We start from the raw sequence: 23,284 nt of genomic DNA, 5'->3' as shown, positions 1-23,284 counted from the left end.
ATGATACATATATTACTTTATTAACAAATACAACGGTGCTTTTTGAACAAGACTTCACATCCATAGCCAGAACTGTATCTGAAAAGATCTCTTAGAAAGCATAGCTCTATGAGAATAAACACTGATTTGTTCAATCACTGCTGTACATAATATCATGTCATGGATTCCCTGGTCTTCACATGTTCCAGCTGAAAACAAAGAGCCAAATCAGCAGCCAAATCAGAATTAGCCTAGTTGCCTCTGTCCATGTCCTGCTCACCACAAAGTTTGATCTGTTTGAAAGAAAGTCTGCGGATGGGGGGGGGGCAATCTTTAGGAAAGGCAATGCTAGACACAAAAATAGTACGCCATAACTGAAGATGCTGTGAGAGTCAGCCGTTCCTGCCAGGTTCAATCTTCCCAACGTTCGTTCACACACTGATGCACATCCGGTCAGTGTTCCCAGGGCTGACTCCATACGCTGCGTTTACTTGGAGACTTGCTGTTGGACGTGGAGTAAAAACTCATAGTAAGACAATGCCGACTCTGTCCGATCCTCAATCATGTTCTGCATAAAGCTGGCTTTCAGTGGGCTCTCATCCCTGGAAAGGAACAGAAAAGGGAAGGTTGGATCCACAACATTTACACAGTCTCTTGCAGAATTGAACTCTGTCATTTGACAGGTCAGCAAAACTCGTTGTCAATGAGTTCAACCTGATCTCAATACTTCTCATTTAATTTATTAAAACTCAACCAAATGGCACCCTATTCCCTAAACAGTGCACTACTTTTGTACCAGAGCTCTACGGGCCCTGGTAAAAAGTAGTGAACTATAAAGGGAATAGGGGGCCATTTGGAATGYARMCATGGCCTCTGAACTCCCCCAGTGATATCTAGTTACTACTGCCTACCTAATGACATGCAGGATGGGGAAAAAGGGCCTCTGTTCCCTCAGCCAGCCAACAAACRCTCTGGTTCTCTGGGACTCTGCAGTGTCCAACTCCGGGAGAAGGTTCTGGGAGATACAACACATTATAATAATATCTTTATGATCTCCCTTTCAGGAAATGTGTTGTGCATCGCATTTTAAACAGCATTATAGTGCAATATATACACACATAGTACAATATAAGTCACAAACAAAAGATACAACCAACACGTGTGAATTAAGTGGTATATGGCCAATACACCAGGGCTAGGGGCTGTTCTTAAACACGACGCACCGCAGAATGCCTGGATACAGCCCTTAGCCGAGGAATACAGGCCTTTTACAGCAAACACAAGGCGCCTTATTGCTATTACATRAACTGGTTACCAATTTAATTGTWAAAAAAAWKGKKKYMWWMCCMWTKKWWWWSGKYYKRWWWWMCMWKGSYTTYMRSCMAATCGGCATTSAGGGCTCGAACCACTCGGTTTATAACAGTATAATACACAGAGGTCTTGGTGAGCGATACAGAACCTTGTCAGGAGCAGGGGAGCTGGGCTAAGAGAAACAGTTAAAGGGGGAGCAGGTGCTTAGGTTCCTTACCATGTTCTGAGGCACAGCAGCGTAGTCTGGGACCCCCAGGACTTGCGTGAGGAAGTCGGGGTTGCAGTTTCTTCCGATCCAGAGATAGATCACCTGTTGGAGAATGGAGAAGACTGAAGTCAGTCACATTGGGTTCGTGTTATGCATCTGTCTGTTTGTTGAGAAGAATCCACTGTAGAYGTGTTGCAAGTCTATCTATTTTGTACGCCAAATGACAGAAGGATTCCTCAATAATCATCATGCAAATTAGCGCAAGCTAAAGYATGATGGTGAAATGCATCCGACTGTTGATGATGCAATGTGTCAATGCTGTTATTGTAGCTGTCCCTAATAAATKAAACACTACATGACCAAATGTACGTGGACACCTGCTCATCCAACATCTCGTTCCAAAATCATGGGCATTAATATGGAGTTGGTCCCCCCTTTGCTACTATAACAGCCTGCACTCTTCTGGGAAGGCCTTTCACATGTTGGAACATTGCGTGAGGGACTTGCTTCCATTCAGCCACAAGAGCATTAGTGAGGTAGGGCACTGATGTTGGGCGATTAGGCCTGGCTCGCAAAGGTGTTCGATGGAGTTGAGGTCAGGGCTCTGTGCAGGCCAGTCAAGTTCTTCCACACCCGATCAACAAACTATTTCTGTATGGACCTCGCTTTGCGCATGGTGGCATTGTCATGCTGAAAACAGAAAAGGACCTTCCCCAAAATGTTGCCACAAAGTTGGAAGCACAGTATCATCTAGAATGTCATTGTATGTTGTAGCATTAAGATTKCCCTTCACTGGAACTAAGGGGTCTAGCCCAAATCATCAAAAACAGCCCAGACAATTATTCCTCCTCCAAACGTTAGTTGGCACTGTGCATTGGGGCAGGTAACATTCTCCTGGCATTCGCCAAACCTAGATCCGTCCGTCGGACTGCCAGATGGTGAAAGTCTGCTCCAGAGTACAATGGTTGCAAGCTTTATACCACTCCAGTYGAAGCTTGGCATTGCACATGTTGATCTTAAGCTTGTGTGCGTCTACTCGGCCACGAAAACCCATTTCATGAAGCTCCCAACGCACAGTTCTTGTGCTGACATTGCTTCCAGAGGCAGTTTGAAACTCGGTAGTGAGTGTTGCAACTGAGGACAGATGATTTTTACACCCTATGTGCTTCAGCACTCGGCGGTCCTGTTCGTTGAGCTTGTGTGGCCTACCACTATTCGGCTGAGCCGTTGTTGCTCCTAGACGTTTCCACTTCACAATAACAGCACTTAAAGTTGACCGGGGCAGCTCTAGCAAGGGCAGAAATTTGACGAACTGACTTGTTGGAAAGGTGGCATCCTATGACTGTGCCACATTGAAAGTCACTGAGCTCTTCAGTAAGGCCATTCTACTGCAAATGTTTGTCTATGGATATTGTATTGGCTGTGTGCTCTATTTTATAYACCTGTCAGAAACRGGTGTGGCTGAAATAGATTAATCCACTAATTTGAAAGGGGTGTTGACATACTTTTGCATATATAGTGTACATCATCATCATGCTACTAACCGAGCCAGCATCCATGAGGAAGGCCCCCTCTCTGCTCAGCTTCTCCACAGAYAGCTGCTGGACTCTGGGCTGGGGGATGGCGCGCTCACTGATGTTCAGGGCTCCCTGTGGAGGGGGTGGAAGGACGAAAAGAGAAGTTAGGTTAATAAAAGAGGAAAAGTGCAATATATCCACACGTCAGATGAAAGCAGAAGCATAGACCTGAATATCAGTGTTCTTTCTTTAAATGATCTGAGTGTATAAGAGGTGATAAACTATATAATATAACTGTAGAGAAAAATATTGTTCTTCTCATTATCTATGCTCTGTTCCCCTWGCCCTCACCTCGTCAGTCAGGTCGTCCACGCGGTACAGCGCTGGGTGGATCATCAGCATGACGTAGGCCAGGGGCTGGTACTTCAGCTGACACATGGCAAACACACGGTCGTCCAGCCTGGTGCTTGTACCGGTTCGGAAAGCTTTCTGTGGACCACAGAGAATAAAAACAACATATGAGCAAAGCATCACAAAGGAGATCCGTAAGCCAAAAGGTAGCTTGGTCAGTTTATCTGACTGACTGGATTTCTTATGGTGTTTTAAAGCTGGTTTTTATGCCATGCTAAATTGGATTATAACTACAGGAATAGCCTCTCTTCGGGGGAAAGTTGAAATCCCWATGGGAAGTAGGCTTCATCCCACATGGCACCCTATTCCTTATATTGTACACTACTTTTGACCAGAGCCCAATGAGCCCTGGTCAAAAGTAGTGCAGGGAATAGGGTGCCATATGGGATGAAGCCGTAGACTGCCAGGGTACTAGCCAGGGAGAGAGTGGGTGGGTAGTCTACCTGTTTGAGCAGGGCCAGGATGTAGAGGGGGAACAGCCTGAGGCAGGCGGGGGCCAGGAGGCCAGGCTGCTGGATGGTGAGCACAGAGGTGCGGTAGGATGTCAGAGAGTCAATGGAAGCGTTGGTCATCGCGTCCCGGGCGTCACTCAAACTGGATGTCACCGAGCGATCCACAGCTAGAGGGGGAGGACACACATCAGGAACAGGGCATTGAATTCAAAACTCTCAGCTACATTTTTACCTCAGGGATTGGGATTCACAATTTACATGATTGTACAGTACATGTTTACAGTCATGGCCTTCATTACAAAAAGCAACCAGTGGGTTCAATCATTTCTTATATATATATATATATCAGGGTAAACCAGCAATAATAGTACCTTATATTACAGTAGTTTCTCTTTAGAAAAACAGGTAACACTATTTGGAGAGTCCATCTGTACTAACCCTCATTCTAACCCTAAATTTAGCCCTTACCCTTATTCTAAACTCAACTCTAACCTTAGCAAGCAGKTGTTTATCTGTAGAGCTTCGACAGATGGACTTTCCAGACCATCCAAATAAAGTGACTGAATAACATGTAGAATATTTTATCAGTGACTGATACTAATAAAACCTCCAATACATTAWAAGAAGATTAGTCTTCAGTCAGTTTGATTTAGCCACTTGGAYTCCACAAAGGTCACAGTAACCAGGCAACCATCTGACATCACCCATTACCATCTGTCCATGCAAATGAGGCAGCTATGGAAGGCACTGCGTGGATGACAAGCGTGTTCTCACTATGAGACATTAAAGACCACAGGATGATGGGACAGTCTAAGGACTTCACCTGGTACTGATGGAAATAAACATGCCTTTAATAACTACACCAACACTGCGTCCCTGGAACTACCTACCCATGCTAGCCAGCAGACCAGTGATAGCCTGGACATCAGCCCCAGCAAAGATGTCAGACAGGGAGTTGACAACAGGCAAACACATGGTGTGGACTCGAATTCTTCTCTCTCCTGTAGAAACAACACCAAGCAACAAGTTATTATTATTTCAGCATTACAATTGGTATGCATCGGAAATATAATATTTGTCWAGAAAGGAAACAAATAAAACTAAATTGCACTTCAGAAAGAAATAAGATCTTCAAATTTCAGTATCCATTACAAAAAGTGTTCCATCTCACTTGTTCATGTTTACAAACAGTGAGGCTGAGTCCCAAATGGCACCCTATTCTCTATATAGTGCACTTTTTTTGACAAGAGCCTTTTGAGTCCTGGTAAAAAGTAGTACACCATGTATGGAATAGGGTGCTATTTGTTAACTCGAAATGACACAACGACAAGGTTCCAGTTTAACAAAGTTTACTATACGAACACACTACAAGGTAGCCATTACACTCAAGGCTAGGTTCATCAACCAACAGACTCCCTGCGCAGGCGCACTCTTGACTGAGTGATAGCCCCGTAATAACAGAAGTATAGGGATACTTAAAACATGAACTTAACACTATTTGGGACGCACCCAGTGAATCTAAACCAAGTAAATCCCACAGAAAAAGAATGACAATAGCTGTGTTCGAATACGCATACTAACATACTGTATACTACATACTTAATGAGAATATACACTACATACTATTAGTTAATTTTAGTTTACTGTAATCCAACGGAATMCTTTTCAGTTGAGTTTACTAGCGCTTAGCCTGCCTACCGGAAGTCGATGCTGTTGCTATGCAAGTTCTTGCTAGCATAACAAATACTAGCTAGACATCTTACTGACTTCATTAACAATGTCCATTGAGAAAGCACAACAACTATACTACTTAACTAAGCAAAGAATGACGTGAATAATCAAGTCAATAACAGTTAGATAGTATATAGTTAATATATTGGCAAGTACAATGTATTAGTAGCAAACTAACGTTTGGTAGCTAGCTAACATACAAGCAACTGCTGTAATGATATGCTACGTGGTTCATAAGGCTAGCGTAGCTAACAAATTGTCAGACAAAATAACATGTAATGTAACTTATTTGAAAAGTCATTACTTTATTACATTGCTCAACATTTGTCATAATTAGTATTCGCTCTCGGACTTCGGCAGCATATTTCCCCCCCCCCATTTTCTTCAAATCTGAAAATGTGAAGCCACGCCCATTCTGAAGAATTGCATTTGGTGAATGTAGTACAACATCCAGGAACTTTTGGCATACTAACTATATCCATAGTATGACCTATAAGCACACTACATACTCAATGTATGTCACAAATAGTATGGTTAGTGTGAGTATTCAAACACAGCTAATATTTTTATGGTAAAGCTCCCTACACGATCTCAGAGCCCCCCCCCCCCATCACAGCAGCTCCAGACAGTGTACCTTTGCTGGATGTGTAGAGCAGCGCAGCCTGGAAGGAGACGGACTGCATGTCCACCAGGTTCTCCTCAATGGACATCTGCACAGCAAAGCCCGCGTCTGGGTTCACATTGGGCAGGGACAGCAGATCCGTGGAGCGCACAAAGAAGTTCCCATGGAACGTGTGGATGGACAAACCTGCATGGAAGTTGAGGGGTCAGAGTTTTATATTTTCTTTTCACAATAATCAACATACAAAATAAACTGTCCCTTTTTCAGGACCCTGTCTTTCAAAGATAATTCGTAAAAATCCAAATAACTTCACAGATCTTCATTGTAAAGGGTTTAAACACTGTTTCCCATGCTTGTTCAATTAACCATAAACAATGAATGAATATGCACCTGTGGAACGGTCGTTAAGACACTAACAGCTTACAGACGGTAAGCAATTAAGGTCACAGTTATAAAAACTTAGGACACTAAAGAGGCCTTTCTACTGACTCTGAAAAACACCAAAAGAAAGATGCCCAGGGTCCCTGCTCATCTGCGTGAACGTGCCTTAGGCATGCTGCAAGGAAGCCATGAGGACTGCAGATGTTGCCAGGGCAATAAATTGCAATGTCCGTACTGTGAGACGCCACGGACAGCTGATCGTACTCGCGGTGGCAGACCACGCATAACGACACTTGCACAGGATCGGTACATCCGAACATCACACCTGCGGGACATGTACAGGATGGCAACAACAACTGCCCGATTTACACCAGGAACGCACACTCTCTCCATCAGTGTACAGACTGTCCGCAATAGGCTGAGAGAGGCTGGACTGAGGGCTTGTAGGCCTGTTGTAAGGCAGGTCCTCACCAGACATCACCAGTAACAACGTGGGCACAAACCCACCGTCGCTGGACCAGACAGGAATGGCAAAAAGTGCTCTTCACTGACGAGTCGCGGTTTTGTCTCACCAGGGGTGATGGCCGGATTCGCGTTTATCGTCGAAGGAATGAGAGTTACACCGAGGCCTGTACTCTGGAACAGGATCGATTTGAAGGTGGAAGGTCAATCATCGTCTTGGCCGGTGTGTCACAGCATCATCGGACAGAGTTTGTYGTCATTGCAGGCAACCTCAACGCTGTGCGTTACAGGGAAGACATCCTCCTCCCTCATGTGGTACCCTTCCTGCAGGCTCATCCTGACATGACCCTCCAGCATGACAATGCCACCAGCCATACTGCTCGTTCTATGCATGATTTCCTGCAAGTGTTCTGCAATGGCCAGCGAAGAGCCCGGATCTCAATCCCATTGAGCACGTCTGGAACCGGTTGGATCAGAGGGTGAGGTCTAGGGCTATTCCCCCCCCCAGAAATGTCCGGGAACTTGTAGGTGCCTTGGTGGAAGAGTGGGGTAACATCTCACAGCAAGTACTGGCAAATCTGGTGCAGTCCATGAGGAGATGCACTGCAGTACTTAATGCAGCTGGTGGCCACACCTGATACTGACTTACTTTTGATTTTGACCCCCCCTTTGTTCAGGGACACATTATTCCATTTCTGTTAGTCACATGTCTGTGGAACTTGTTCAGTTTATGTCTCAATTGTTGAGTCTTGTTATGTTCATAAAAATATTTACACATGTTAAGTTTGCTGAAAATAAACGCAGTTGACAGTGAAAGGACGTTTCTTTTTAGATATAGAAGTGGGTCCGAGAGATTTGAATGAAATACAATTAATCTGACAGTTTTTACTCCCAGATACTGAAATCAACTGGAGCAGACAGACAGACACACAACCACAAGTTTACAGGGTTCACAGTATCCTTCATCAATTGTCATTGAGATTTCCTTCAGCGAACACTTTCCACAAGGACGTTATATAATGTAATGTCAGATATTTAAAGTGCTGCTGCTTCCATGTGAAATAACATAATGCAAGGCAATCAGCATAGTGAGAAAGTATTGAGTGATGACTTGTTACCTTTAGTGCAGCGGATCCTCATTACAGCCTCCAAGCCAATCTTCCTGGTGAGGTACCTCTTGAGATCCTTCTGGAAGCACTCAACCCCGGCTGGGTTGTGCTGCTGCTGGTAGGAGGGGTAGTAGTACACACTTCCTGCTGAGTACCTGGATATGCAAGCTGAGAGGGAGAGAGAAGATGAAGCAGAGATTACACATGAGTCCAACCAGAGTAAGATGTTCTACATACGAAGGGCCTTATGTCGCATTTGAATAAATTAAAATAAAAAAAAACGCAACATTAACAATTTCAAAGGTTTTACTGAGTTAGACCTMATAAGAAAATCTGTCAATTGAAATAAATTCATTAGGTCCTAATCTATGGATTTCACATGGCACCGGGAATAYAGATATACACCTGTTGGTCACAGATCCCTTAAGAAAAACCAGTCAGTATCTGGCGTGACCACCATTTACCTCATGCAGCGCGACTAATCTCATTCGCATAGAGTTGATCAGGTTGTTGAATGTTGTCACACTCCTTTTCAATGGCTGTGCGAAGTTGCTGGATATTGGCAGGAACTGGAACATGTCGATCCAGAGCATCCCAAACTAAATGGGTGACATGTCTGGTGAGTATGCAGGCCATGGAAGAACTGGGACATTTTCAGCTTCCAGGAATTGTGTACAGATTCTTGTGGCATGGGGCCGAGCATTATGCTGAAACATGAGGTGAGAGCGGCGGATGAATGGCACAACAATAGGCCTCAATCTTGTCATGGTATCTCTTTGCATTCAAATTTCCATCGATAAAATGCAAATTGTGTTCGTTTTCCATAGCTTATGCCTGCCTCTACCATAACCCTACAGCCACCACAGGGCACTCTGTTCACAATGTTGACATCAGCAAACCGCTTGCACACACACACGACACCATATGCCCAGTAGAGTTGAAACCGGGATTCATCCGTGAAGAGCAAACTTCTCCAGCGTGCCAGTGGCCATCAAAGGTGAGCATTTGCCCACTGAAGTAGGTTATGACGCCAAACCGCAGTCAGGTCAAGACCCTGGTGAAGACGACGAGAACGCAGAGGAGTTTCACTGAGACAGTGACAGTTTYTGCAGAAATGCTTTGGTTGTGCAAACCCAGTTTAATCAGCTATCTGAGTGGCAGRTCTCAGACAATCCCGCAGGTGAAGAAGCCGGATGTGGAGGTCCTGGACTGGCGTGGTTACACGTGGTCTGTACTGCCAAATTCTCCAAAATGACATTGTAGGCAGCTTATGGTAGAGAAATGAACATGCAATTCTCTGGCAACAGCTCTGGTGGATATTCCTGCAGTCAGCATGCCAATTGCATGCTATCTCAACTGGAAACATCTGTACATTGTGTTGTGTGACAAAACTGCACATTTAAACTGGCCTTCCATTGTCCCCAGCACAATGTGCACCTTTGTAATGATCACGCGGTTTAATYGGCTTCTTGATATACCACACCTGTCARGTGGATGGATTATCTTGGCAAAGGAGAAATGCTAACTAACAGGGATATCAACAAATCTGTGCACAGAATTTGAGAGAAATAAGCTTTTTGTGCGTATGGAACATTTCTGGGATCTTTTATTTCAGCTCATAAAACATGGGATCAACACCTTAAAGAATTTTGATCAGACATCAAAACTATGAAATAACACATATGGAATCATGTCTTCACTATTATTCTACAATGTAGTTAATAGTCAAAATAAAGAAAAACCCTTGAATGAGTAGGTATGTCCAAACKTTTGACTGGTACTRTATACAGCAACACAGAGACACATACAGAGCACTGCTGAAAAAAGGTCACTTTGTTAATAATAATAACACACTGTTCAGATGTACGAGTCAGAAGGCACCACTCACCTAAAGAGGCCAGGTCACAGTACTGGGAGCTCAGTAGGAACAGGTCCACAGCCACCTGCTGTCCTGAACAGTCCAGGGCCAGCTTCTTATAGAAGTCTGTGGCAGGAGACAGGTTCGGGATATCCTGGGGAATCACCACAAGACAATGAGCACAACAAAACATTTCTAAAAAAKAATGAGAATATTAGGCATAAGAAATGTCTGAAACGATATCTCCAGTATTGAGATGGATATCAAGTTAACCGCCACTGCAGAACAGATGTGCACACTGCATACTTCTCTTTACCAAGTAATTAAAAAGATATGTACAGCAAATAGTACCCTATTTCCTACACATGGGACCTAAAAASTTAGTTCACTATAYAGGTAATAGGGTGCCATTTGGGATACAAAATACATAAACCAGTGAGACCCAGGCTCTCGCTAGTCCCTACCTTGGCTGAAGCTCTCTGGTTGGGGTCCTCTCTGGACTTGAGGGCCCCCACGCCCAGATTGGGCAGCTGGGTCTGGAAGACGGACACGCGCCCCCCGGTGGGCGACAGCAGCTTGAAGGCTGCCTGCAGGGCCGGGCCCAGAGCAGACTGGGTCTCCATGGTCTTGGCAAACATCTGGGGCAAGCTCTTCAGCAGATCCTGCACCAGCTGTACGAATAAAAACAMATTTTTCAATAAAGTTTTGAAATGCAAAACAGTGTCAGAGAGGTTCAGGCAAAAAAAAGTTGCCCAATGTGAGTGTGTCGATGCATTTTCACGATGTTGCTGTGAATAGTTTGACAGATTGGACTTGTAACATTTTCGTTTAACATTTTGTTGAGAGCCTGTCTTGGGAATCTGCACAGGAATAGTTTTAAGAGCTCCTTACCTCCTTGCATTCATTGAGGTTCACTAAAAGGCTGTCTGGTGTTGGTAAAAATATATCTGTAAGAAAGGAAAAAACAGCATAGAAGACCATTAGACCACTGCAACCTCCTGAAATAAAGACTTTAAAAGTACAGCATAATTTATATTGTAGCCCTATCTATAGGTGTTTTTCCACGTTGTCACAACTTAGACACTGTTGAAGCCCGATTGGGTGAAGCATTTGTCACAAAATAACAAATACATTTTCCTTTCTTTCACTGCAAATAGTGAGTGTGGACCTTCCTCATTTTCCTAAGCATTTCTAGACAGTGAATTATTCTAATGACAAAGCTTGTAAGCCCTTTCTGGTCTCTCACCTTCAATGTCCGAAACGATGAGCATCTGTGGTTGGGCCAGGCCCTCCTGGAGGTTGTAGAAGTGGATGGTGCTGTCAAAGGAGATGAAGCCAATCTTTGTCCTGGAGTCTCCAGGGAGCCTGGAACACACATGGTCAGTCAGCCGATACTCACAGGTCACACTGATGTGTGGTGCGGTTCAGTTAATATTGACCTTCTTCTTGCTCAATACTTCTGTAAGTTATTTTATTTCTGTGTCTGAATCACTTTTTGTTATTAAATTGACAAAAATGTGTATATAGTCACATTAAAAACTCAAATAAACATTGTTTTAGGGCTATCTGATGCTAAACTGAAGTCTTTAAGCTACCTAGTATTGATCAGTACAGAATATGTTATTACATAGCTTAATAGGACAATACGTAATGAACCATCCTGTCAGGGCTGTGGACATTATCCCAGGACTGTATTTAATCTGCATCCCAATGGCTTCCGGTCAAARGTAGTGCACTATATAGGGAATAGGGTGCCATTTGGGGAGCACMCTCAGTCTGTAACTGATGTAGACATACGCGTTGATGTTCTCCAGCAGTGAATGACAGACGACATCTAGGTATCCCGTTTCCACGGCGTTGTGGGATACATCCAGCACGAAGAGATAAACGGCAGGCTGGGGGGGTCTCAGCTGAGGATGACAGGTTTCACACCATCAATATAAACACACTGATACACGCCACACTCTTATCACATCCTAACAAAACATGCAAATGCTTCCTAGATAAACAACTCCAGGAAATCATAAACAACTCCATGGAATCAGAAAGCCTGATGGAATCACTATGAACGGGGCAACAGTGGAACACTGCTAATTTCATCTGCATTCAAGTAGCAGATAAAAGGGGGGGAATGTAWCCACTTACCACAGATTTTCTGGCAAAATAACATGCAATGACTTGCTTTAAATAGACAGATYTTAAGACTATATAATGTGTATTTACCATGTATTCTGAGGGTGCGATGAACTCGATGGTGGCGTTCTGGACCTCAGGTCTTTTGTGTGGCTCTCCGTAYGATCTGGTGACTGGGTTGTACATGAACTCCTCTGGAACTGCACAACAAACATGGAGGTTGTCATCAGTCAAAAGAACAGGACTGTCCATCACGACTGTCATCAGGTGAATGATATTCTGAACGTTTAGGTCAAAGCTATGTGCTGGAATATATTGGTAGARCATGGGTGAAGTTAGGCCTTGGTGCTCAAGTGAATGTCCTTTTTCCGCTTCAGACCAGCCTAACTTCTCACTTAAAACATGTGTTTGGAATGAACATTGGATGCGGTCAAAAGTGGTGCCAAATATGGGGAATAGACAGGGTGTCATTTAAGAGGAGCTTGGTGGCTGTGGTCCTTACCATCGTTGACCCGGTAGCACAGGTTACACTTCCATCTCCTCTGGTCCAGGAAGGTCACGAAGGGGTTGATATACGTCCTGCAGGAGCGACACCGCACTATAGTGCTGGAGGTGACCACAGGCAGTTGCTGCAGTATACAGACAAACCAAATAATTTTAAGAAAGGCACAATCTGGGATTGGTACATCAGTTTTTAAAAGCTGTAACCATTGATTCTTGAAGAATAAAACTTAATACAGCTAGTTGCTGCAGTTCACAGACAAATCAAACCCTTAGGACATGTTAGGTTATGACAATCGTCAATGCCAAATTCCACACAAATGAAAAACAAATTACATTTAAAAGACATGATCATAGATGCGTAGATTAAATACACAGTTATTCTAGGCTAAATGCATTCTTCTATCTTTTACCAGAAGAAGGAAGGGTAGAAGGAAGAGTCTACTGAGGGTTGKGAGACAGTGGGCAACATCTTACCGAGAGATCTTTGAAGGGGTGGAGCAGCAAGCCGAGTGGAAGCTTGGCTTTGTTTAACAGAGACTGGGTCTGGGGGATGCTGGTCAGGGTACTGCGGAAGACCCTGTAGAGAGAGGAGGCAAGAGAAACAGGTCTGAACCAGTACATTTTACAGTAAAAGTACATTAACACTATTGACAATATTCAACATTGTGGTGGGGATTGACGTTGAAAAACAGTGCCAGACAAACTATCACTCACTCTGGGTGACAGTTGATTTTCTGCAGGTCCTGTGGCAGGCAGGGCGTAGGAGGGGTGATGGGGCCCGGGGGGAGCAGGCTCCTCTCCTGCAGCAGGTTAACCACCCTCAGAGTCTCAGGGGTCTGGGACTGCAGACTCAACCCAGCCAGGGAGGGGCTCAGCTGGGCTGGACCTGCAGACGGCTGGGGAGGAAACATAGGACAGTACAGTGGTGAGTACAATGAACAAAGGCCTGGTCAAAAGCAGTGCACTATATGGAATAGGGTGCCATTTGGGACGCAACACTGGTAAGTTTCAATATTTGAACAATCTATTCATGTCCTATTTCAACATTCACAGTTCATTTTAAAATGTCTAAGTGTTCACGTGATCAGGCAAGTGCTAAGCTCTGTATATAATAGAGAAAGTTGAGCTTTGTACTGTTAGTATGTCAGTCTTGGATTTGGTTTTAGAAAACAGAGAGCAGTCTGGTGTCTTACCTGCTGGTATGACTGAGGCGCATGGCTGTAAGGCTGCGTCTGGGCCTGCATGGGGGAGGCGGAGGTGTTCTGGTACCCTGGGGGTAAAGAGGGGTAGGACAGACCCATGTGTCGAGCAGGGGGGGCTGGCTGCTGGGGTGGGCCAGCTATATGGACAAGCAACAAAACAGGCCTCATGTCAGTTCTGAGTGTTGCTAGCAGTAAATATAGGGGACTAAAATGTAATATTAGTCATTCATTTTTGATTAAACTATGGAGTAGTAGAGGACTTACCCATTTTAGGGCCTGTCTCCAAGTGATCAAAGCTGTTGGGAACTTGAGCGCCATTAGCAGGTGTGGGTATGTGTCCTGTTGCAGAGCAAAGATTCCAGAGTCAGGATGAGTTTAGTTCAGTTTTTTTGGGGGGGGAAAGTGTTGACTAAATGTTTTCGGAGAACTTAGTAATTAGCATAGATRTTTTTGTTTTATGTTTCAGGTCACTTTGTTTCATTGCCACATGATAGAGTAAATGTAGGAATTGCATCATTCAACGCACCTAATTCACTCACAATGAAAGACATTAAGACACTTTAATGAAAAATTTAATGAAAAATCGGATACCCATGAGGTCACTAAAATGTAATAATGGCAAAAACTAAGACACAGACTTAGAAAGTGTTGAATGTAAACACAGAATATCTGAAAGATCCATGGAAGTTCTCTGGGCCTTTCCTCCTTTGAGAAACCATGCTAAAAATCTAATAGAGGACATCAAAAGTACACAGGGACCACACACACAAACACCACAACACTGATAGTGACTAAACCACACCTGGACACTCAATATCATTCTCCTGGTTGTCGTACTCAGTGTGGGCAGCATCATCACTAGCATCACTCCCACACTGAGCTGTCATGGTGGGAGGAAAGAGAAGGAAATGAGACCCCAAGGGTGGCTGCTGGAGATACTCTGGGATACACCCCCCCCCACTAAAACTTCAATTTACAACAAATAAACTACAAATATCTGTGGATGCTTCAAAGACCAAGGTAAACAACATATTGTTAGATGAGGATAAAAACAAAATGTCTCAGAGTAGGAGTGCTGATCTAGGATCAGGTYACCCTCTTATTCATTTGATTTAAAATACAAAACTGAACATGGATCAGCACTCCTGCTCTGAGATGTAAGACTASAGTCCCAGAACTGATATTTCCTTACCATCAGTCTTGGGGCCAAAGGGAAGGGGAGGGGTAGCATTGCCCATGGGGGGTGGAGTGGGTCTCATCGAGGGTGGGGGTCCTGTAGGTGGCTGGCCGTAAGGTGCTGTCATACCTGGCTGGTATGTGTGAGGAGGAGCCACGGGTTTCATTGGAGGGGCAGAGCCTAGACAACCACAACAACATTACATCATTCAGGATCATTTGCCATACATATTAAAATGTCTTATACAGTATCCTATCACAACCCTCAACACAAACCTTGGGCAAAATGTCAACATAACAACTATATATTTACAGAAGTGGCTCCTACATAGTCTTGTGCTGCCAGCCCATGCATCACTGGCTCGGTCAAGGCTAACCTGTACATAGGCCTAACCTAAGGCGATAAAACCGGCACCTACAGGCTGCATCATGATGATACCTGATGCATATCATGACAATGTAGCCTATGGCTGCATTTACACAGGCAGCCCAATTCTGATTTTAATTTCACCAAGTCTTTTGACTCTGAAAAAGATGTGATATGATTGGTCAAAAGACCAATTAGCCATAGAGAAATTGAATATATCGTATATGGTATGGGGACTATCGTGCATAAGAGGAAAATAGGCCCCTYTGAGGAGAGTAACATTATATCCCTACACTGGAGGTGACGAGTCCCACRACAGCTGATGCTGGTGACCCAGAGCTAGCTAATGTCAATGAACCCCAGTTACTACAGAGACTACACTGACTGGGGCATTTCAGACAAGAGTGAACCATTCTTCCAATGGCAAAAATCTGTCATTCAGATATTGTAAGTGTGAATAAATATTCTGTCATYAAATCAAGATAACAAATCAATTTGAATGAAAATAGTCAACTGGCCAAATTGGAGTGAATCCTATTCAAAATCAGTCATCAAGGAGTCATCCTTGATGACTAACGTGATATTTCTTACACCACATTGTTACATWATGCGATAATGGCCTTGATTGTCATTCATGAATCACTGATGGCTTCTGACCACAACAGCCACACACCATAAATACCGCTAGKGGTGTGGGTGAGTCCTGAGTAAGTGACTAAAATGTCTATCTGAACCCAGGAAATTATGCTTACCCAGACTATCTTGCACTGCCTCTATGCACATTCACAAGACTATATATGCACACRCACTGACACTCTCTCACACACACAGGTTTGCAAAGGGAAGGTATATTACTAGAAACCACCAGATTCYTTAACCAGAATTTCAAGGATTTTATGTAATCTAAATCATCCGATTTTTACAGACATCTAATTACCTCAGGTTCTCTGTGTGGCCTCATCACATAARAATATCTGAAATAATTAAATAAGATGGTTTTCAATTTAGTGAATACTATTGGTGTTTAAAATTACGGTTTCAGCGTGATTATATATAGCGCAGACATATTTTACTATGTTAATTTGTCTTTGTTTTGGCAGCAAACTGTTCAGTTGTGAAATAAGTCAATAGGTGGAAGAGTTGCAGAGTTAATTGAAAATAATGCCATTGTTGATTAGATGTTTTTTTCATTAATTAGGCTATTTTTTTTTTTTATCTACTAAAAACTCATGAACAGATATAAAAAAGGAATACTATGAATTAATATTTATTTTCAGCTATTCCAGTATAAATTACCAACATTTACTGAAGAACAGGTGCACACACTCCCTGCTGCTACCATGTTCTTACTGTTATTACTACATCTCCTGATGCCTCGTCACTTTACCCTGCCTTCATGTCCATATCTACCTCAAATACCGTATTATCTATCCTGATGCCTCGTCACTTTACCCTGCTTTCATGTCCATATCTACCTCAAATACTTTATTATGATCTATCCCGATGCCTAGTCACTTTACCCTGCATTCATGCCCATGTCTACCTCGAATACCTCGTACCTCTGGACATTGATCTGGTACTCCCTGTATATAGCTCCATTCTTGATAATTTTACTCCTTGTGTTAATACTTGTATTTTGTATTATTTATTTGTTTAACTGCATCGTTGGTAAAGGTTTGTAATCAATAATTTCATGGTAATGTCTACACCTGTGGTATTTAGCGCATGCGGCAATAAAATCTGTTTTTGATTTGATATTGGTGATGGATTTGTATATCACCAGAGGTTACTGGAACTCTCCATCGGTCCCTGGACAACTTTTCAAGAGTCTCTGCCAAGGAGATATGTGCAGCCAATTGGATCTGTGTGTGTGTGTGTGTGTGTGTGTGTGTCAGCAGGGGGCAATGTCCACTTCCAACATCAGCTTGCTAGAACACTTCTGGCGCTTCCCTGTGACATCATAGTGACCTGTTGTTAATCCTGATATGAAGTGTCACTACACAGTCAAACCACCAGTCAATGTCATATCATAATGCCTAAATGTTTTTCAACCAAGTGTTTTTCATCGTAGGAGGTCAAACTGCTGTAGCATATGTAACAGTGTGTTAATCCCAGAGCCCTCCTGCACTGCGTTTTACCTGGCTGGGTGTATCTGTGGAGGGAGGTTGGAGGCAAGGGAGGACCCGAGGGTTGCATGGCGTTGTGGTAGACAGGAGAAGGAGCTGCGCTGTACCCCGCCGAGGAGGCCTGGAGTGGTGCCAAGCTAGGCGAGGAGGTCACGTGATTATCCACAAACGCGAGGGGAGGCGTGGCCATAGGAGGCGGCACCCCCATTGGTGGAGGAGCTCCCATCAGTGGAAGGGCCCCATACTGCCAGGCTGGGGGGTGCTGGTAGTAGCTGTTAGCAGACACAGGTAGAGCAGGGGTGGCCTGCTCTGGGGGCATCCTGGGGCCTGGGAAAGGGCTGGTGGACTGAGGGGAGGTCATGGGGTGGGGAGGTCCCATAGGAGGCCTGTTTAACATGGGCTGACCTGGGGAGGCCTGGTAAGAGCTGACTGGTGGGATGGGCTGGTAGGGCCCAGAGTTATAGAGTCCAGGGCCAGGCGGCATGGGGCCCTTGGCTTGCATTGGGTTGTATGGAGGCTGGTGGGCCATGTTGTAACCCGGTCCTGGTGGCTGCAGCACTACTTGATTCTGTAAGGGACCTGGAAGACAGGATCATGACAGAGATTAGATTCCAGGCCAGAGTTTGACATAAAATACAGCAACACACTGACATCCCATGTGAATATCCCATGACTATAGTCTGCATTCCAAAGAAGGTCTAAAGAGTAATAGCTGACTGCCTCATTTGCCTGTCAGTTAATAAAAAAACATGAAAAAATGTTTCATTACTAGATGTAAAACTGCCTGGCAGTATTTATTGACTAGTCCTACAACAGTTTGTGGCTCTGAAGAAGGATTTGGGCWAGATAACTTTGAGAGTAGCAAAAACATCAGGCTAAATGCAATAGGGCTGGGAATTACCAGGGACCTCCCAATACAATATTTTCACGATACTTTAGGTGCCAATACAATATATGTATATATGTATTGCGATTCTCACGATTCTATATGTATTGTGATTCGATACTGTGATTTCATTGCGTTTCAATGTCCAAACAATATGCTCACCATATGTCTGATGCAGAGGGACAAGAGAGCCACGAGAAAACAAGTTTAGATCAGTCACAGAAATAAACGTGCYGAAAACAAATTGGCTCCCCATTTCAAAAGATGGAGAATATGCAAGGACAAATACTGGAGTTTTGGTGCAGGTACAGCAAACTTGCCCAAAATAATATTGTGATATTGTCAAAACTAAATAATAGTTATAATTGATGAAAATATATTGTCAAAAATAATATCCCGATATGTAACTATTGATCCCCCCCCCCAATCACTAAATAGCAGCGAGGGAAATTGGGATGAAAATACAGACAAAGTCTCCAAAATAAGGCAAACGATATGTGGACAGACTGACACAGCAATCACATTTCTCAACACAGTAACAGTGCAGGATATAGTCTAATCTCACCTGGACGCCACTCCTGTACTGACAGTGAGTGTAAATAGAGGATCTGAACAAATGATACCAGACACAAAAACAGAACAGAAATAGAGCTTTTGCAATCAAATACACCTCCTAACCTTGAAGATTGTTAGGTAGAAACAGGGTTTCCTATAATTAAATAGTCATGACTGACTGGCGGCAACAGCGTGCTACATGTCCAAGAAGTCTTGAGCTACATTACAAGCCAGGATAAACAGGTGGAGAAGGTGGGATTAGAAAACAACTCCTCAATGGTGAAGATGAACACCCATAATCCCTGTCTTTCCGKGCAGGCCAGTGAAATCTCCAACATTAAGCTGCCTGCTGGCCACGGTGGTTGTATTGAAGGCTTCCCTSCAATCACAGTGAACCTGGCCTGGGCCGAGGACACGTGCTCAGCCAATTACAGAGGCAAGTATAAGAGTCAAACATGGAGTCAAAATCTTAGCACAACTGTACAGCAAACAGGTCACTGATAAAATATGCCATTGTTTCGATAAAGGCACTGCTTAGGCCTAAAGTAAATTAAGTAGGATGAATTCACCCTAGATTAAATCCACTCTGTCCAGAATGATCAGAGTTCAAAAACCTATATTGGAGTAGAGACTTTTTATTGCCTCTAATACAGAGATAAGGAAAATATGAAGGCCAGATGAACTCTACACTAGGGAGCTTAATCATAAATCATCAATAGCCAAACCCAACAGCATAAAGAACATGTCCTGCTCTAATCKAAACTCTCTCTGGTTATCTATAGACAAAGAATGAATACTACTGGTACTGTACAAATAACACAATTTGACAGCTAGTGTTTAATTCAGTCCAGTTGGATGGTTAACTTTCCCTCCAGAAATTATTGATATTAAACAGTTATCAAACTGTACACACAGTCAAAAGTTTATACACACTTATTCAAGGGTTCTTMTCTATTTTGACTGTGTGTGTGTACTACATTATTCTTTACATTGTAGAATAGTGAGGACATCAAATCTATGAAATAACACATATTGAATGATGTAGTAAGAAAAAAGGTTAAACAAATCAAAATATATCTTATATTTGATATTCTTCAAAGGAGCCACCCTTTGCCTTAACAGCTTTGCACACTCTTGRCATTCTCTCAAGCAGCTTCACCTGGAATGCTTTTCCAACCMTCTTGAAGGAGTWCCCACATATGCTGAACACTTGTTGGGTGCTTTTCCTTCACTCTGCGGTCCAACTCATCCCAAACCATCTCAAATTGGGTTGAGGTCAGATGATTGTGGAGGCCAGGTCATCTGATGCAGCACTCCATCACTCTCCTTCTTGGTCAAATAGCCCTTACACAGCCTGGAGGTGTGTTGGGTCATTGTCCTGTTGAAAAATAAATGATAGTCCCACTAAGCACCAACCAGATGGGATGGTGTATCACTGCAGAATGCTGTGGTAGCCATGATGGTTAAGTGTGTCTAGAATCGTAAATAAATCACTGACAGTGACACCAACAAAGCACCTCCACATCATCACCACCTCCATCACGGTGGGAACCTCACATGCAGAGATCATCCGCTCACCTACTCCGCGTCTCACAAAGACGCAGCAGTTAGAATCAAAAATCACAAATTTGCTCTCATCACACCAGAGGACAGATTTCCACTAGTCTAATGTCCATTGCTCGTGTTTCTTGGCCCAAGCAAATATCTTCTTCTTATTGGTGTCTTTTAGTGGTTTCTTTGCAGCAATTCCACCATGAAGGCCTGATTCATGCAGTCTCCTCTGAACAGTTGATGTTGAGAAGTGTCTGTTACTTGAACTCTGTGAAGCATTTATTTGGGCTGCAATCTGAGGTGCAGTTAACTAATGAACTTATCCTCTGCAGCAAAGGTAACTCTGGGTCTTCCTTTCCTGTGGCGTTCCTCTTGAGAGCCAGTTTTATCATAGCGTTTGATGGTTTTTCAAAGTTCAAAGTTCTTGAAATGTTCCAGATTGACTGACCTTCATGTCTTAAAGTAATGATGGACTGTCATTTATCTTTGCTTATTTGAGCTGTACTTACCATAACATGGACTTGGTGTTTTACCAAATAGGGCTATCTTCTGTATACCAACCCTACCTTGTCACAACACAACTGATTGGCTCAAACACATTGAGGAAAGAAATTCCACAAATGAATTTAACAAGGCACACCTGTTAATTGAAATGCATTCCAGGTGACTACCTCAAAGCTGGTTGAGAGAATGCTAAGTGTGTGCAAAGCTGTCATCAAGGCAAACAGTGGCTACTTTGATGAATCTCAAATATATTTTTATTTGTTTAAAACTTTTTGGTTACTACATGATTCCATGTGTTATTTCATAGTTTTGATGTCTTCACTATTATTCTACAATGTGGAAAGTAGAAAACCCCTGGAATGAGTAAGTGTGTCCAAACTTTTGACTGGTACTGTATGTATGTATGTATGTATGTATGTATGTATGTATGTATGTATGTATGTATGTATGTATATAAATATTTTACATGTCATTCAGGGAGAGAAATGCCAGACAAAAAGTATATTTATATTACTTAATAAAAAAAAATAAAAAAAAGTCATCCAACTAAAACGGATCATCCCAATGTGCCACATGTACACACAGAAGTAGAGCACAAAAAAAGCGCTGTGGTACGTCATTCACTTCTGAGTAGACGTTGCAAAGCATAATACGATTATAACTATACATTTTACATTTTATGTGACACCAGCCAAGTGATTCGAAAAAGGCAACGAAGTACGCAACAAACAGTCACGCGACCCTTACCCAAAGAACCACAACAAATGAGAGGAAAGTTTAGCCCTAAACAAAGACTAAAYCCCTATAAGACAACTAGAGGATGACAGTTTATCAGTCGACAGGGTATCAATCAAATTACAAGACTCAAATGATATAGCTAATCTTTTTGGTCAATTACCCAAATCTAAGTCCCACGTACGAGTCAACTAGTTATAGCTAACTACAGTAGCAAATTGGCTAGCTCAACTGACAACTTGTAGCATCATCATGACCCAAACTATCAGTCTCTCCCCTGAACTTGATCTTCAATTGAGTTATGACTAACGTCATTCAAGGTAGCACTAGTAGYTAGCTAACGTTAATTATCAGTTAGACTAGTGACTGACACAAATTGCAGCTATAACWAAGTTTAGATAGCTAGATACGTGAGTAAATTTGTCAACGACTCTAGCTAAAACAGATTATCCTAGCTAGCTAAAAGTTACGTAGTGGGCAATCAAAGCGATCACTTATATCCACATTTCTAACTTAACTAACATGAACAATGTTTTTTTTTTAAACTATAGTCTTGATAAGAGTAAGTTAGCCCACCACTAACATTAGCCATCTTTTAGGTTAGCATTATTAGCAAGGCAGCAAGCTAATGTAGTTAGCTAGCCAGCTGCTAACCAGCCAAATCAGATTAGGATAAAGTAAAAGCCTATCTTGTTAACGCGCTAACGTTAGTTACTAAACAGTTGTGAGGCAGTAATGTTAGYTAGCTAACAGTGCGAAAATGCTCACCATTTGCGTATGGCTGTCCTCCTGGCCCATTCTGAGAGTTGAACCCCGTACTGGACATCTTGAAATAGACACCGACCGTAATCAAATTTAAAAGCTTCGTTGGCGAATAGCTAGCTGCGTCTTACTTAGCTAACCAGCTAAGTTAGCTAGCAATGGGATCTGTTTGTTTAACCGAGCGTCTTTATCACAGGCTTTCAGGTAAAAAAAAAAAAAAAAAAAAGTGAATTAGCCAACTCGTTAGCTATCACAGACCATGGTTAGGACCGTTCCCCGTCCAACTACGGGTGTAGGCCTTGTCAATAAAATCGTGTGAGACTCCTTTCCGTAATATCTGTGTTGCTTCTCTCTTCTTGCACAGGAAGTTGGGATTCCCCACCCAGCACGAACAACGTGAAACCTCCTCAAGCATGCGCAGTTGGTACACGTGGCACTTCCTGTGCATATTGGATTTCTACAGTACTGGAAACACTCGCAATGTTGTACTGTCTTCGCTTCCTCTGATGTTTGAGTAAAAACATGTAGGATCGGTTAAATACATAGTGACAGACTGTCTATTACAAATACAATTAGTTTATATAAAACCAGACTAATGGTTCACTTTTTAATTAATTCGTTTCTCCAGGGTGATTTATYTACTGGAGTTGAAGAGTCTGGACTGGAAGTAGAAACATGTTCASATCAGAAATATAGACATACTAAACTGCCTTGTTATCAAATAACATTATTTAAATCAAAT

The 23,284-nt window shown here is 42.9% G+C and overlaps 1 protein-coding gene across 2 annotated transcripts; it reads right to left on the bottom strand.

Moving 5' to 3' along the window:
- LOC111950678 (protein transport protein Sec24A) lies at positions 1-22,977 on the bottom strand. Of its 2 annotated transcripts, XM_023968461.2 has the most exons (24): positions 22,549-22,977; positions 17,562-18,128; positions 15,073-15,237; positions 14,683-14,760; positions 14,145-14,219; positions 13,872-14,017; positions 13,393-13,574; positions 13,153-13,255; positions 12,677-12,803; positions 12,265-12,374; positions 11,839-11,951; positions 11,288-11,406; positions 10,933-10,988; positions 10,506-10,712; positions 10,072-10,195; positions 8,193-8,351; positions 6,244-6,417; positions 4,769-4,879; positions 3,870-4,045; positions 3,367-3,504; positions 3,043-3,147; positions 1,508-1,600; positions 891-994; positions 1-581 (listed from the first exon to the last, which is right to left on the bottom strand). In XM_023968461.2, exons 1-24 carry the CDS (start codon positions 22,604-22,606, stop codon positions 467-469), a joined length of 3,405 nt encoding a protein of 1,134 aa, XP_023824229.1. In that variant the 5' UTR covers positions 22,607-22,977; the 3' UTR covers positions 1-466. The 2 variants fall into 2 exon arrangements, with proteins under 2 accessions (XP_023824229.1, XP_023824230.1); XM_023968462.2 differs by lacking the exon at positions 14,683-14,760.
- Positions 22,978-23,284: the final 307 nt, after the last annotated feature.

This window comes from Salvelinus sp. IW2-2015, linkage group LG23 (genome assembly GCF_002910315.2).
Source record: "Salvelinus sp. IW2-2015 linkage group LG23, ASM291031v2, whole genome shotgun sequence".
Taxonomy (NCBI): Eukaryota; Metazoa; Chordata; class Actinopteri; order Salmoniformes; family Salmonidae; genus Salvelinus; species Salvelinus sp. IW2-2015.
This window is presented reverse-complemented; position numbering and strand designations above follow the sequence as displayed.